The 15,913-nt window shown below is 43.7% G+C and overlaps 1 protein-coding gene across 1 annotated transcript in view; it reads left to right on the forward strand.

The window, feature by feature from the left end:
• Nucleotides 1–234: 234 nt before the first annotated feature.
• The window catches only part of LOC124300184 (protein O-mannosyl-transferase TMTC2), a 168,218-nt gene continuing 152,539 nt past the window's right edge, over nt 235–15,913 (forward strand). Inside the window, exon 1 of the mRNA XM_046753954.1 lies at nt 235–1,102. Coding sequence (XP_046609910.1) covers nt 1,017–1,102 — 86 coding nt within the window. The 5' untranslated portion in view covers nt 235–1,016. The remainder of the gene's footprint in view (nt 1,103–15,913) is intronic.

A 15,913-nucleotide genomic window follows, 5' to 3' on the forward strand; every position in this document is an offset into this window, starting at 1 on the left:
CCTCTCTCACAAGGACTGCAAACGAGCCAGTCCCCTCCGCACGTGCATCGCGAAGTGGGCCCTTCTTCTTATTCGTCCTCCTTCGGCGTCGCTGCCCCCGCTGATCGCCGCAACAACGGGGCACGAGAACAGCGCCGGCATCGTGTTAAAACTCGCCAACCGGCGTCGAGCGTTCGCGTGTCGGGCGCACGCGCTTCGGGAATCGATGCCAGCTACGTATAAAGCTCTCCTCGGCACGAGCGCGCGACAGTCAGCCGCGTTCGGATATCGAGGATGCGTCGTCGCGGCTTCGAATCGCGCCTGACGCTGAGACCGAGCCTTGAGCTTAACGCGCAGTGGTGAGAGCCCTTAGAGACGGCCTTTGATCGAGCCGGAGTACGAGAGTAGTACGACAGTATAGGAGAACGTTGAACGTTGCAAGTCAGCCGTTCGACGGTGCGGTTAGTCGCGTCGGGAGGATTATCGTAGCTCGCTTATTTTATTCGCTATTCTTGCAGCTGTTCAGTTTTCTCGGTAATTGTGAAGTGAAGTGTCGCGGTTTCCGTGCTTTCGAAAGCCGAGAAACGAAAACGATACCGAAACCGCCCGATTCGGCTCCATCGGCGTCCGCTGACATATGCTTCGAGGGGTGAATGTGACGGTACTGCCTGCACTGCTCGTCGGTCATCGTAAAAGCCGTCATAACGGAGTCTCTACAAGGAATATCGTCCCTCCTCCACTTCTTCTTCATCCACCCCGGGTGGGACATCGTGAAGACGTCCCGCGGGCACCGGCCGCAGCCCACCGCCCCCCCGGCGTCGAGGAAGGCGACGTTGCTCCGGTTTTCCGCCCCCGCGGAGGCGGCCCCTTCCTCGCCCCCGTCGTCGGCGTCCCAAACGTCGTCGGCGAGGCGATCGCAGCAAAAACGCCGGTGCTCGGCCCCCGGAAATTCCGCTGCCGTTGCCGCCCGGCGTCACGGGGAAAATACACACCAGCAGGACCGGAAACCGGATGGGTGGCGGCCGCCGCGATGTGACATGGATGTCCTAGGCTTTGCCTGCGCCCTCGCCGCCGCAGCCCTTTACCGCAACACCCTCGATGCCGGATTCGTATACGACGATCGGTGAGTCGAACCTTCCTTGACTTTGATCTACGCACCGCGTCGCCTCAAAGTGCCCGAGCCACCTGTTCGCCCTCCTCCCCTCGCCTCTTCTCGAGAGAAGGTAAACACGCATCCGCGATCTAGCTTTATCTTCTTCTCCCACTCACGCGAAGCATTTGCTACATTTATTCCATCTGTAATGGGTTGGATTCTGCATATTGCGTTTTTTTTTTTTTGTCATTTTGTACGGGAAAGGATTTCACGTTCGAATATCTGTAACGCGGGAATAATATCCCCTGTGTGCGTAGGGGTCGAAAGCTCTGCTTGCTACGAAAGAGGAGAGGAATAATAAAAAAAAAAAAAGGGGAGGAGCGTACAAGAAAGAGGGAAATCGGGGAAAAACGGGGAAACAAAACACCCTCGCCGGGGGCTTAACGCACGGGCGTCGCTGTTTTGATGGAAAAAACGATACCCTACGCTGAAAGCTTCATTCTCAGATTCATGCTGTTCCTTCGGCTGGAATATCGCCGGCTTTCGTTTCGGGACCTCTTCTCTTCCTCCCTTCTATTTCTTCACTCTATTTCCGGATTTTCGAAAAACAACTGACTGTTGCGCTTGTGTCTTGTTGTTCCCCGCAACCCCGTTTTTCGCTCAGCCCTGCCTGACTTCGTCACGCTCGATTTAACCCCCGCAGAATACTTTCAGCGCACACCGCCGCTTACCTTCTTTTTCTTTCGTACCATCGACCGAACCAACATCCATTCCTCCGAAATTCTTTTATCACACACGGACCGAGTTGGCTTCTGTTTCCGTCTCGCTATAAGCTGGTTTTCGAAACTGAGAATCACGATTTTGCCTCATTTACTGGGCTCTGAAAAAAAGCATTCGGCTCCGTTTGGCGTTAATCCATCGAAAACGAGACCACGAAAACTTTAATTCTCTGTCAGGTGAGACAAGATCGAGGAAATTTATCTGGCTACAGAATTTGAGGAATGTCGGATTGGATTAACGTCGCAATTTTCTCGCCAACGTATATAACTCGACACGGTCTAAAACGGGAGCTTCGTGCAGGAGAATAACCGAGCAACTTTTTAAGCTAGTTTTTTTTTTTATGCGAAGCATCGAGGCTTTTTCTCCTCCCTCCTTGCGTATTACGTCATTCTAACGGAATAGATTATATGCGCAGTTTATCCTCGTCGTCGTCGTCGGCCCCGGCTGCTCGCTCAACTTACTCTTGGTTAAATTTTATCCCGGAAACTTGTTCCCCAGAATGACCCTGCTAAATTGAGGCAAGGCCAAGCCTTCTTTTTTTCAACCCTGCACTCTCTCCTTCTCTTCGCCAGTTTATACCGCAACCCCTAAGAATAATTAACCTAAACGAGATATATTTTCGCACTTTGAACCACCCCGCAGTTTTTCTCAGATGAAGGGGCTTATCGCGAAACCTGCCAGCTGCGACATGTGCGTGCAAGCCCGAGGCGAGCTTTATTTTTATTTCCGAGGAAAAAGAAAAACGCGCGACGCACGTGGCCGGATGAAACTGATCTAGCAAACTACAGACCTCCGGTCAACTTCTTTAACTGTGATTGATTCGAACGTCAAATTATCGTTTGTACGTACGCGGGTAGTGAAATTTGCTATAGCCAAAGACGTTAAACAAGCCACAGACACAAGTCTCTAATATATGCACACGTAAACAAGCCACATACAAACGTCTCTAATGTGCCTCTTGCGACGAATTCAAATATATACAAAGTCACGGCACACGAAAACCAAAACAAACTTCGGATACAGGTGATTGGAGAAATTAATGACATTGTAGTCAGGACGGCTAGGTGGTCTAGTGGAGTAAGTCTCCGGTAAAGCATCTCTAGATACGAGGTTCGATTCCTGGCTCCGTCATTAATTTTTCAATTCACCTAAAATATTGGAACTTTGCAGTTTATAGATAGAGAACGTCAACCGTATACAATAATTCGTTATCCATGGAGTGATTAGAACTTTTGTTTCAAACTCCTCTCTGGCACCTGCATTGTGTGTTCGATACAGAGGTCGAAAATTTTCCGCGTGACCTCTGAACTTACCTTCCACACTCGTCCAACACTTCGGTATTCCGACACTCAATAGCTGCACAGGGTCGAATTCTCCTGACACGAAATTATTGGATAATGTGTACCCTGAAACTCGGCGTAATTGTTTATGTATTCCATTCTATTACTATCATACGATATGACAAAAATAACCGTCTACGAGTCACGACGATCGTTCGACGATAAAGATATTGAGAGAAAAATATACCCGTCAATTTGTCTCCGCACAATGGAACTCAGGGTAAAGTAAAAATTCTTGTTCTTCGCGTGGTGATAAGAAAAAAGGAACTGTTCATGGTCACGTGCGTAGTTTACGACTTTAGAATTAGTCGTCCCCAGGCAAAAGCATTCGTTGGTAATTGATACTAATTAATGGGGCAGTTAGACGTATGACACGACAACACTGAGCGTGGAAAAAGTAGGATTATTTTGAGAGCGTAACGCGAATCTCCGGACCGAGATCAAGGAGACTGAATGGTTGTAACGATTGTAACGATAACTTCGTACAAACGGTATATTTGTCGGAGTTGATTAATCTGGGAAAGTGAGTGCGAAGAAAAAAGAATAAGAGCGAAAGAAAAATTGATATCAATTAAGGTCATGTCGAGGAGTAAGAAAAAGTTTGTTAATAATAGCGGAGGGGAGCTGTGAGTAAAAGTGGGCATTGAAATATCTGTATTCGGAAATGTCTCATTAAAAGTGTAATAAAGAATGAATTATTACGCTTTGGAATATCTCTCATACCAGTTTTAAGAGCTAACAGAATTAGTTTGTACCTCGGTGTTGTATAACTGTGCAATAATAGATTAAATTAACTGTTGATTACCGGCATTGATATTGAGATTGAATCAGGATCCTACCAGCCTTCGCCTCCTGCTCCTGCAGATGCCGCGTCGGGGTGAAAAGAGTTGTTCCATACTGCTCGCGCGATATCGGGTTCAGGGGTTTTTGAATTGCGATAAATTCGGACCCCGTTCCCTCGCTTCGGCTTACGCCTTCCCTTCCGTTCCTCCGAAATGGCGAGTTCAGAACCCTTCTTATCACGGACTATCCTCATCCTTTGTCTGTAAGGTCGCGCCCGGACTATTCAGCAGATTCTTTATCCCGTTTCGCCCCTTACTACGGAAAAATTATCTCTGCACAAATTGAGACGACGCCACGAAGAGCATACAACATTTTTCGGTTTTACATAAATTTATTACGAACCTTCGTTACTCCACCCTCGATTTCAATTTGCATACTTAAATGTTCACAAAGAGGAACAAACATGATCGAAACATTTATCAAACACCTCATAAGTTTTTCCTTCAGGATGCAATTACTTCCCGAACTTTTACCCTCTAGTACTTAAAGATCGTTGAATAATTTGTTCAATATACCGCTTAACGTCTACAGTATCCATTCTTAATCATCCGCACGCAGCCTGCACTTGAGTAACAACGACAAATTACCCACGATATCAGCAACTTTCTTGGGAATATGTAATCGACCGAGTCACTTCCTGTTCACGAACCATTCATGACTGGTCAACTATTTCCATTCTCGTCCAAGAGTCAAGTTACTTTTTTTATAGAATCATTACTTAGAGCCTCATACTGCTTGTCTTACCGATTTCTGTTTGTTTCTGTGACGAATGATGATCGCATCTTCATCTCCCATCACTTTGACCTCCGTCGTGTGAAGAGGAGAGACGAGAGAGAGAGAGAAAAAAAAAACGCTGTGAAGCAAACTTTGAAAGAGCTGGAGAGAAAAGAAGACAATGAATTATTTTCATCCTTCGGAATTAGGTTCTCCCTTTTCCACCGAGTAACGGTAGCTCAAAGCTGGGCAATAAATTCGAGGGATTGAAGTAACAGACTGTTGGTACGTCTCCACGTGTGTGCAACGGCACGTGTGGACATTTGTAATTATTACACACACTCGCGACCGAGAAAGCGTCTCTCTTCTCCTTTCACAGGAGTTGTGACTAGAAGAACGCAGGCATATTGACGTTGGTAAACGCGAACAGCAGGAAATGGTGAAACGCATTATGCACGGGCAATTTTTCATCTCTATATCGACCGTCGCACTGTGGCTATGGCCATTTTGCTGCGCTCCAATTCCTCCGCCATCGCTCCGTACTCGGCCCTTTGCACGAGGCAGCGGTATATTATAGTGGCTAACACGCTGGTATAGTGGCCATAATTAAGTCTGGATTATTAACCGAATCCCAGGCATGGCGCCCCCGGTTTTGACCCCTTCTAGCGCCCCTGGTCCTTTATTACCCCGTTTTAACTGATATTGAATATGGCCGAGCGTGCAGGGCGTTTGCCTTCCCGTTTCGAGTAGCTTGTTATGTTTATGCAGGAGGCGAAGTCGGAGCACAGAAATACAGCATCGCTTCAAAAGGAAGATGAATTAAGCTTTTCACCGACACGGTGCATCTCGACTGTGTGACCTTACTTAGAAGCGCCTGAATTATTCAGTGTTGAAATAAGGCGGCGAGAAATATTCAAAGTGGAATCTGTAATTAGAATGGGCCGAAGTGATTGCACCTACCTCGTTGATGAGGAAACGTGTAGTGTAGCAAGGAGAGTTCTGCGTACAGATCCCGATACCGACATCTGATCGACTCTTTAACCGCATCACAGCTCAGACACAAACCCTTTTTTCAGGTGGAAGTTATCCCCACCCCGATGAAGAGGAAGAAAATTAGGAGGATTTTTTGCGACGGTTAAAAAAGTTGATGTGGGGGATAACACCTACCTGAAAAAAGGTTTGTGTCTGAGCTGTGAAGCTGTTAACGTGTCGGTAAGATGTCGGTATTGGGATCTGTATGCAGAAATTTTCTTGCTTTACTACTACTAATTAAACGAGTCAGAAGTGGGTGAAATCTCGATACATGCATACATCATCGATCGCTGTAATTGATGTGCACGTGAATCAAGTCCAAATTGCAAATATTATGATCTCATGCAGATTCTGTAGAATCGGTAGAAAACAAAATTTGTCCACGGTTCTAACAATCCTTTTTTACAGTTAAATGTTGTCTGTCATTCAATACATCACGTTATTCGAGTGTGAAACTACTGCTCAGCTTTCTCCGATTCTGAAGCGTGAAATATCACTTTAGCGGCTGTTGAAAAAACCTCTTCTACTTCAGAGTATTTTTTGCAACAGAACCTTCCGACCCCGGACCTTCAATTTACTCTTTGAATAAAATTTCGGTGAAAAAGGGATACTGCTTCGGAAAAGTTTTGACATTGATTGACCTTGACTGGACTGCGTGGTATTCGTTCGTTTGATCACATTTTTTGTTTTGCATCACTCTTCTTTTATTAAATGTCCAATAAAGGATCATTTCTGTTATGTGAATCCACTATATGAATAGAGATATGTCGAGTTTCTGAATTAATGGATAAGGTTTCATTTGATCTCAAGTTCCGTGTCTTGTTTACCAAATTCTCAACTTTTTCCACGCAGTCCAAACACCTTGATCATGCCCTCCCATCGATTCGGAGATGCGATATTAGATTTTAACATTGTATACCCGATACCCGCCGGTTCTAATGGATTCACCGTGTACTCAGCTCGTGAATGGAGTGAATTTTCCTCTACCTTTTCTTCCTCCAAATTCGGATTTCAACCCCCTCGCGTATAAGGTACGCCCTTCTTTAAAAGGCAGGCAGGCAGGCTGAGGCGATCCGAGAGCAAAATGGAGTTGGAGGTAATCGTATGGAAATTGTGAAAGGTTTTGGCAAAGGTCTCTGTATTCGGTAATATTCCGGATGATGTAAATGAAATTTGGAAATACCTTGGCATGCGTTGCGAAGCGGACAGGTTTGAGGCGTCTGCCGCATAGCCAGCCGGAGAAAACGGCGGACCTAAGCAGAAGGAGGAGAAAAAGAAAATTCTTTCGGCTCTTTTATTGTCCGTACTTCGGCCTCTTCCAGTTTACCTAGGCTTGATTAAATACGGCAACCCTCATAGTTGGCATTTCCGACGTTTTCGATACCCCGACGTCAGTCAGTTTTATTAGTTTTCCTCTCCCGGGGACGCAAGTTTCCTTCGTCGTTGGTCCTTGCAGCTCTGTGTTGCGTCTCACATAAAAGTATACAGTAATGAAAACCCGGCCCAAGGGACGGGGATTTATCTTTTTAATCGGCAGTCCCCGCGGGTTGTTTTCGAATCGGAACTCTATCACCTATGTAACAAATAAAATACATGAAAAAGATTTCCCCGAGAAAAGGATCTTCATCCTTGGCTGAGCGCCGTGTCCTTCACCCTAGAACAAATACCGCGTTGTCCATAAGACACATCACGGGGAGGAATAGGAAAAAGTAAAGAAAGAGGGGAAAAACAACAACTACAAACAAAGAAAATTATACTGAAAGTAAAATGCCTTACGGACGGAGTATGCACCGTAAAAAAGGGTAACAGGGATGAGGGAGGAGAGAGGTTTTAAAAAGAAAAAGGCCATATAGGTATGGGGTTCGTCGGGGATTTCGGGTGGTGGTTGTCCGCGGGGGGAAAAGGGCGTGCTTGGAAACACAAAAGATGGCCGTCCCCGAGTTTATGCTCGGATTGTGGCATGGTATATGGTACATGAAAAACTCATATGATATTATATATATGATATATAAGGGACGGTATTTTACTGCGGTATGCTGACTACAATGGGCTAGGAAAAGAATACACGGACGTATTTATTTGCATAGTTTATGCACGGCCTCCCGAAGCGAAGGAGGAATGAAAAAAAGAAACGACAACAAGGAGCGCTAAAAAGATGGGGAATAAAAAAGATAACGGCCTCCGCGACTCAGTTACAACCCTCAAAGATCCACGGGTTCGTCAAAATTCACATAACGTCATTTCATTTCGTTGCTGTCACCTTTGACGAGGTTGCCTGGCCAAGAATCGATATTTTTTATTCATTTTGTTACGAGATAGTCGTACATTGAGTAAGTATCAATCTACATTTTTATTCCTAAGCTACAAAGATCTATTTGATAATACTAAAATGGAAGATATTGAAAATGCTAGATATCGATGTTTTATTTTGTATCGCTGCAAAGTGGTTAAAAATTTAAAAGATTCGTTCGACCTCGCTCTACGCTAGATCATTTTGTCGAAAATATTATTTTCTGAAAAATCACTGAAAAGTTTCTCTTTCCAATAGTCGATTCAATGTTGCCATCGATTTGTTAAAATCAATATCAATTCAACGTTGTGAGACTTCCAACATAATGAAATTAAGTGTTTAAGTGACTTATAAAATATAACCCTCTGAATAAAACGACCCGTTGTGGAGTGCAATTGGAAGAATTCGTGAAATTTATACATCTTTATATTTTTAGCTTAACGAAAGCTCATGAATGCAATGATTCTTTTAAGAAATTAGCTCGTAATACAATTGACAAAAATTATCGAGGTTCGAAAAACCAGTCTCATTGGAGAAATTAAATTTTGAACATTACTTCACTTCGATTGTAATTCTTGGCTGTACCTGAGATCAGAGGGGCGATCGCTTACTGCCGTAATAAACCAGTCGATTTTCAAGGTGTCCTTTGTATAAAAGAGAGAGAAGCGCCAATTCACCCTCGGACAAGTCCCCTCGAGCGGTACGTAGAACACACACATGTACACACATAAAATGTGTATAGGTATAAAATACAATAAAATCAACAACAAAATTAAAACCAGAGTTGACAAGGATTGACAAAAGAAGAGAGATAAAAGTAGATAAAAATAAATCGAACTAAAATGAGCGATAAATAAGGATAAAACAAATAAATAAATAAATGGAAGAGAGGGAAAGAGAGACATAGGCCGAGGGAGAGCGGCAGAGAGGGTGGTATAAAGATGTTCGAAATTCAGAGGAGATGTTGTATGGAAAGTGGAAGGTTCTATAGGGAGAATAAAGTGGTCCAGAGAGAGGCTGCGGACTGCGGTGCAGAGCGAGTTTATGCGGTGTCCGTTGTACCGTGGGTGTGAATCTTTGCCAAAAAATTTTCGTATTCATTTCGTATCGAAGCGAAAGGGAGCCGAATAGTAACAGTCTGTGACTCGTGACCGTCTGCAGCTTCTCAACCTTCTGAAATTACATCACGCAGTGTCCGATTACCGCGTATACTGCAAAAGTCACGAGATGTATCTTACAGGAAACACGATACAAGCAAAATCATTCGCAACGTGTAATAATAATTCGTATTCGACGAGAAATGGTCGAGTATAGATAGCAAAGAAATTGAGAAATAAAACGGAGGAGGTGCGATTTCTGGAAGACTCGTTCGACTGTGCGTGATTTAATAAGTTTGCCTGAAAAATTTCACTTTGAATGGCAAACGTTGAACGTCTTCGATCCTTCTCACGTGCTTGAGACGTTATCACGTCTGCAGTCCGCATTAAACGGCACAGCGGGGAGCGGAAATTTCTTTAATTATCAATTAAGGGGTCGCCGTGCGCCGGGAACACGTCGTGCCCTACGATGTTCATCCTCCGGGAGGCCTGAAAACCCGTCCCTCATCACCGCCCGAAGGGAATGAAAATCCCGAAAAAGCGAAGCGTCGACGATCGAAAACGGAATTCGTTACGTCGCGAGGGGAGCAATGTTTAAAAAATTCACGTATTCCCGCCCGTTGCGTCATTCCGAGTGAAGGGTCAGATATGTACTTGGACTACGGTTGTGTCACGGTGAAATTGCGGCAATTGAATACAATATGCTCGTGGACGTCTAGGAGACGTTTATTCGGTATAATGTGCCGGACGAAACGTTTTAGTCGTTAGTCACGCTGCCAGCCCCGACGTCAAGTAAAACTCTGTCAATTGGCGGGTCAATTTTTCAACTCATCAAACGACCTACGTGAAACGGACGCCTTGCTGGTGGAATTGTTATTCGTATCTCCCTTCGTCGATATGTAAGAAAGAAAGAAGGAGAACTAATAACGGAGTCTACTGGTGATTGAATTTCCAAACTATCGTGAAAATTACACAAGACTTTGTAAATGATGTTCAGTATGCGTTTTGCAAAATCTTTCGATGTCGCTGTGAAATGTTATTGTGTCTTGTATGTACCAATAATGTACTATTTCCTCAAGAATTTTGATGAATTCCCTGGAATCTCGCAGGATTTTGGGCAATCCCGTGTGTATAAGCACAATGAAGTCTGAGACGTAGGTGGGTATATGAAATTTCTGAAATACCATGGATCGTTCGAAGTTTCGAAATCTGGGTATGAAATTTTTCGAAGTGATGAACCTTTTTTAGAAAATTATTCAGGCACGGGTTGCAACGTTAGTTTATTACGTATTGAACAAATTTCAGATTCCGCGGGTATTGGATTCGACGAGCTTTTCTTTGCTCTCTTCAAAACTATTCACGCGTCTGATCGATATAATTAAAGTTCGAACCGGTTAGGAGGCAAACTTGGATGAAAAAAATGTGCGCAAGTATTTGTTGATCCGTTTTGTACAGAAAAATTTGCGTATGAACAACGCGTCCGGCAGTCACACTGTAAAAAATTAAATTTTGACACCGACAGAGGCCTAAGAACGAGGAAAAAGCAACTCGACGTCTCGGTGCGTGACGGCGTGTCGTTCGTCCTTTCATTTCGTTGTTCTGGGATGATCACCAGCGGTTTTGGTCAATTAGTTTAATTTCCTACTCCGACGACCGCGACGATAAACGTAATGAAATAATCGTTTTTGCGGTATCTACTAGCGGTCGGCAGGATCACGTCACGCAAGGTTGGATTAAGTTGGTTCTGTGCCGGCTGCGCGGGACGCGATTCGATTACTATTTAATGGAAAACAAATCAACTTGATTGGATCTCTCCAGGCTGCTGCCATGATCGAGAGTGATTCGCAAATACACCATTACGAAATAACTCCTCCCGCCCCTCCCCCCTCCCGCAACTCTCTCTCTCTCTCCCGCTACTCTCTTCCTTCGTGCTTCTGGCCATTTATCATTTCGATTCTCCCACCCGTGTGATCGTGTATACAAATTCACCAAATTACTCTTCATCACTCCGAGATCATCCAGCACCGTTCAACCCGAAATAAACGCTGGTTCTCATTTTTAATTCAGCGTCTTATCTCTCGCTCATTTTGCCCCGCAAGCTTCTAGCTGTAACTTCCGCACTTCGTTATACGATGAAATAAATGATAATTGTTCTCCTCATCTCTTGTTCAAAGTCATCATTAACTGATATGTAAAATTATTTTAGGCTGTAATTTTTCACCTCTAATCGTAACTGCCGATCCTCGCTCGTGAAAGTATGAAGTCAAATTTTGTGTACCGGCCGCGGTGAATTCACTCGGGTTTTCTCACTACAAGTAATACTTGGCGTGTCGTATAAGACTCGGAACGGTGAGTTGTAATGAATAATTAATTGAAATACGTCCGATAAGCCAGAAAATAATAAGGTCGGGATAAGTTAAACGACGGGCAGTCGAAGGGTGCGGACTCTCGGGTTAACTTTTATCGCCGAAAACTTTTCCCTCGGTCGTTAACGCGTATTATATCTATATATACGTTGTATAACTTTGGACACCAAACACAGGCTTGAGCCAAGTTTTGGTAGACGCACCATTTGCGGTCATGAAAAATAATTTAACCGCCATTTCATCTGGATTCGTATAATTTCGTGCCTTGATATTTTCCGTCAAATCACGCCTACAGCCTAGTTGCAATTTTGGAATGAATTCTCCAATTAATTTTTCTCCGTTTTAATTACGCTGATTAGCAAAGTCGGGCATCGCCCTTGTATTCTTATTCAAGTCCCAGAACGTAAAGATGCACTTATTTGTGCGCCGATGAGCATTTCTTGCACCGTCGCGGAAACAATTACTTTACGCACTGAACACGGATAAAAGAAAAGAACTGCCCGCGTAAAGCATACCCAGTATTACGTATAATAATTCACTCGGAAGCTTCAAACCATGTCTCGCAAAGCCACTAAATATTTACATAATTCTCCCGGGGATTCGGGCAATGAATTCACTTCGCCTCCGCCTCCCCCTCAAATCCTCAATTCTCGATCAACCTCGAGTTTCCCACGTCCTCCCCTCGTGTCTTTGAGGCTCACTCGATCGTACCGCCGCCGTCCTATTTCCACACTTTGTGTCCGTTCGTCCATGCCGCTTCTCTTCTAGCCGCGGACGCAAAGCTCCGGCACTTAAATTCGCTCGCCACTTGGGAACCTAGTCGGTCGTTCTAAAAGGCAAATATTTAATGGTTTCCACCGAGCGGGTGTTCTCATGCCTCGGTACTGCGGTAGTTGAGCCGCACCTGAGACGGGAAATTTCTCTTTTTTACTAAATTTATTTCGAACCGTGTTTCAGACGCCCCTGAAGAAATAAAAAGACAGATTTACCGTCCGTGCAAAAAAACTCTTTGCACACATCTACGTATGGGGCATTCCACGTCAAATTAGCAGCCTGTGTACCTTACCACCTTTGATTCTGATTCTTTTTTGGTATGATGTTTTTACCAACCCGAAAGTGTCTCGGGAATTTTTTCAGATTTTTTTCAGCCATTGGTGAAATTTATACAAAATTGCAAAACCGGTTACGAAAACGGCATATTTAAAAACCTTGGAAAATTTACACTGTTTCTATGATTCAAAATGTGATTTTTGAACGAAACATGATAATGGCATATCGATACTTACTATTTTTTTCTCATGTTTTTTTTCTTTTTCATCTTTTATATGCCCCGATCTAAATATATTGCAGAATTACATTATTTTCATGACTCTGTGATCTGTTTAGATTGCGGAATAGTAAAATAAAACTCCAAACGGAAAGACTAAAAACTTACGAAAAAATTGTAAATATGGAGATCTCATTATCGTGTGATACTTTTAAATCTGATTTAAAATCATAGAATCTGTGTGAATTTTTTCAGATTTGAAAGAACGGACTTTCTCGCAATTGGTTTACGATTCGATTCAAATTTCACCGGTGGCTAAAGAAAAATCCAAAAAAAGTTACGAGACCTTTTTGGGTCGGTATGATCCTAATACTAGAAAATTATTAAGATCATACAGTTTTTCTTTGCAGCTCAGAATCAGTCCAGCGCCTAAGTTTCCTGGGTCTTGTTATTTTTTTTAGTTCTCGTCGAACTCTGTTGTTGTTGTTGTTGTTCTTTTCTTGTTTTTTTTTCCTTCTACTTACTTATCTCCGTTTTTAATCTGTCGAAGAGCTTCACACGTAACGAGAAATCGCGCAGACCCGACTCTCTCTTCTCATCTCAGCCTTGTTTCGCTCTTCATTCCTCCGTATTCCTTCAAGCTCTTCTCGTTCGTTTCGCCTCGGCGTGTACCTCTTGAAGATTGCAGCAAAGTGCACTCCCGTACAAGTACGGATAAGTGCACTCTTTTCCTAGATTGGAACGATCTGGGTTAACGATATTTTCATATAACGTAGAGCCGTGTACCTCTGACCGTTGTATAATAAGTCTCCATTTTTTCCCTCTTTCTTTCTTCCTGATTAAACCACGCGAACGCCTTAAACCGATCAAAGTTATCGTTACATCGCGATCCCGTGTCGGCGAGATAAAATTTCACCTTCTCGGTTGAATTTTCACAAAATTCCGGATAATTTGTTACGCCGGTAACGAGTGAGCGAACGATTGAATGGGTGAATGTAAATTAAGTTTGCGAAAATTATCGCGTGACTTGGTCTCTTAAATAGTTAAACGAATATTCAGAAGGGTTACTATAGGTGCTCGTACTCAGGTGTGAATTCGGCAAGAATTACTCATAATCGCTGGCTATTCAAGAGTTTTTTCAAAGTCACCCAAGGTTTATTTAAATTGTACAACGATGTCATTATTTCAAGTCTAGCAGCGTAGGTGAACCGAAGAATGTAAGAATTTTAGAATCACGAACAGCCGGATTATCGATAAAAAATATCGAGAATACCTTGGCACAAATCTTATCGCCTAAATCCAGGGTTGCACGAAAATTAATCCCGTGTTGTAAAAGACTCGACTCGAGTGAGTCTTTCCTGAAAGGGTGGATGTCTTCCTTAATTTCCCATCTCTTCTAGTGCCAGGAGTATATAATGTACAATATATATGTATATAGATCCGGAGCGTAAACACATTCACTGTCAACTTTGGTTAAACTTGGGCCCTAGCACAGCTCCGAGGGTTTCGTTGCCCGGTTCCTCAGGTTTGGCTAGATCGGTCGAGAGACGCTGCAAGCTCGGGAACGCGGCTGACGCTGTATAGAATCGCGTTGTCGCGACGCCCCGGCGTCCGTAGGCGTTGAAGCGAAACGGGAAATCCTTGAATAAACGGTTTTTCCCCGATGAACGAGGCTTAGCGAGGAGCTTATCTACCGACTACGCAGATGCAGGAAACAAAGGAGAGATATGCCGCCACCCGCTCTGCACCAAAAGTCTGGGGAAAGAAATCTTCTTCGCGAATATAATTCCCTTCAAACTCGAAAGTCCCTCCCGCGAAAACTTTGGACATTCGGGCCAAACTCTAATTATTATTTCAAAAGATATTCCGGAAAATGAATAACATTTCTCATGCCGTTGATATTATAATTATTATTTTTCCTTCTCATTCTTTCACTCCTTCTCTTCGGTACGTTTGATAATTGCTTTTCTTCACCCGCCCAAGTACCCTCGATTTAACAACTTTGGGGTGTTCAACTCGAATCGTCAAATTGTCACTGGAATCTAAATTGTCAGGACATTTAACATCAAAAACGGAATTCTTTGCAAGTCGAATCGGATTCATTCGAAATTCGGTTCTCTACGGAATTGAAATTCATCCCGATCTCCACGTCCTGAGCTTGCGGAGTAATTTTCTTGCGATAATCACCGATCGACATTGTTCCATTACCAATGTCTGCAGTGCATAACTTGCTCGAAACACACTGTTACGTGTCAGGTAAACATATGATACACCGCTGACCATAAACAATAAATCGTTGTACGTCGCTTAAAGTCCGCAGATATAATTGGCTCAATATGTGTCATTTGAAGTGAAACCGTATCCAATTACGTTGAACGAATTAACAGAGAATCGCTAATATACTCGTATGGATCAGCATAGGACTGTAGAGGGTTGAACGAGACACATAAGCTGCTCAACTCGTACGACACACCTACGCATAGTTGAATGCATAATCGTTGCGGTTACACGTACAGTTGATACGTAATTCGAGGAGCTTTCAGGGGATTATACATCTTCTCAGCATTCGAGTAATAATTGTGTCGGCGGCACAGCTCTCAGGTTTCATCTTCCGCACTTCAAAGGAATTCATGTATAGTTGATACACGTATGCGCGTCAATTTCGCAAAGATTTGTGTCTCGTAGACACCTTAACCGCAAATCTGCAATCCCGGCCACTTTGTCAGATAAACTGTTCGCTCAGGCTAACGACGACCGGAGAACTGTTCGACGAGACCGAATGTTAATTTCCCATTTCCTGCGTTTATTTTTTCTACCCGGTGCGGTTCAATCAGTAAGCGAGCCGAGTTTAACGGTATGAAGTATGTATATATGTATAAAGAAGCTGCATATTTTCCTACGCTCGGACTGTGGAAGTTATGTTAACACTCAACCCTATCGCGTGGTCGTTTGTAAACGAGGGGCCGGTTTACGAGCTGAAATAAGGTGGCCTGCGCGCTACGTAAGACGGCATAACCGTAACACATAAGCCGACGTAACCAGACATAACGTTGCAACAATGCTATCTCCATCGCTTATCGTAAACTCGCGCGTTACAGCAAAGAAGCCCCCT

Source organism: Neodiprion virginianus, chromosome 3 (assembly GCF_021901495.1).
Source record: "Neodiprion virginianus isolate iyNeoVirg1 chromosome 3, iyNeoVirg1.1, whole genome shotgun sequence".
Lineage (NCBI taxonomy): Eukaryota > Metazoa > Arthropoda > Insecta > Hymenoptera > Diprionidae > Neodiprion > Neodiprion virginianus.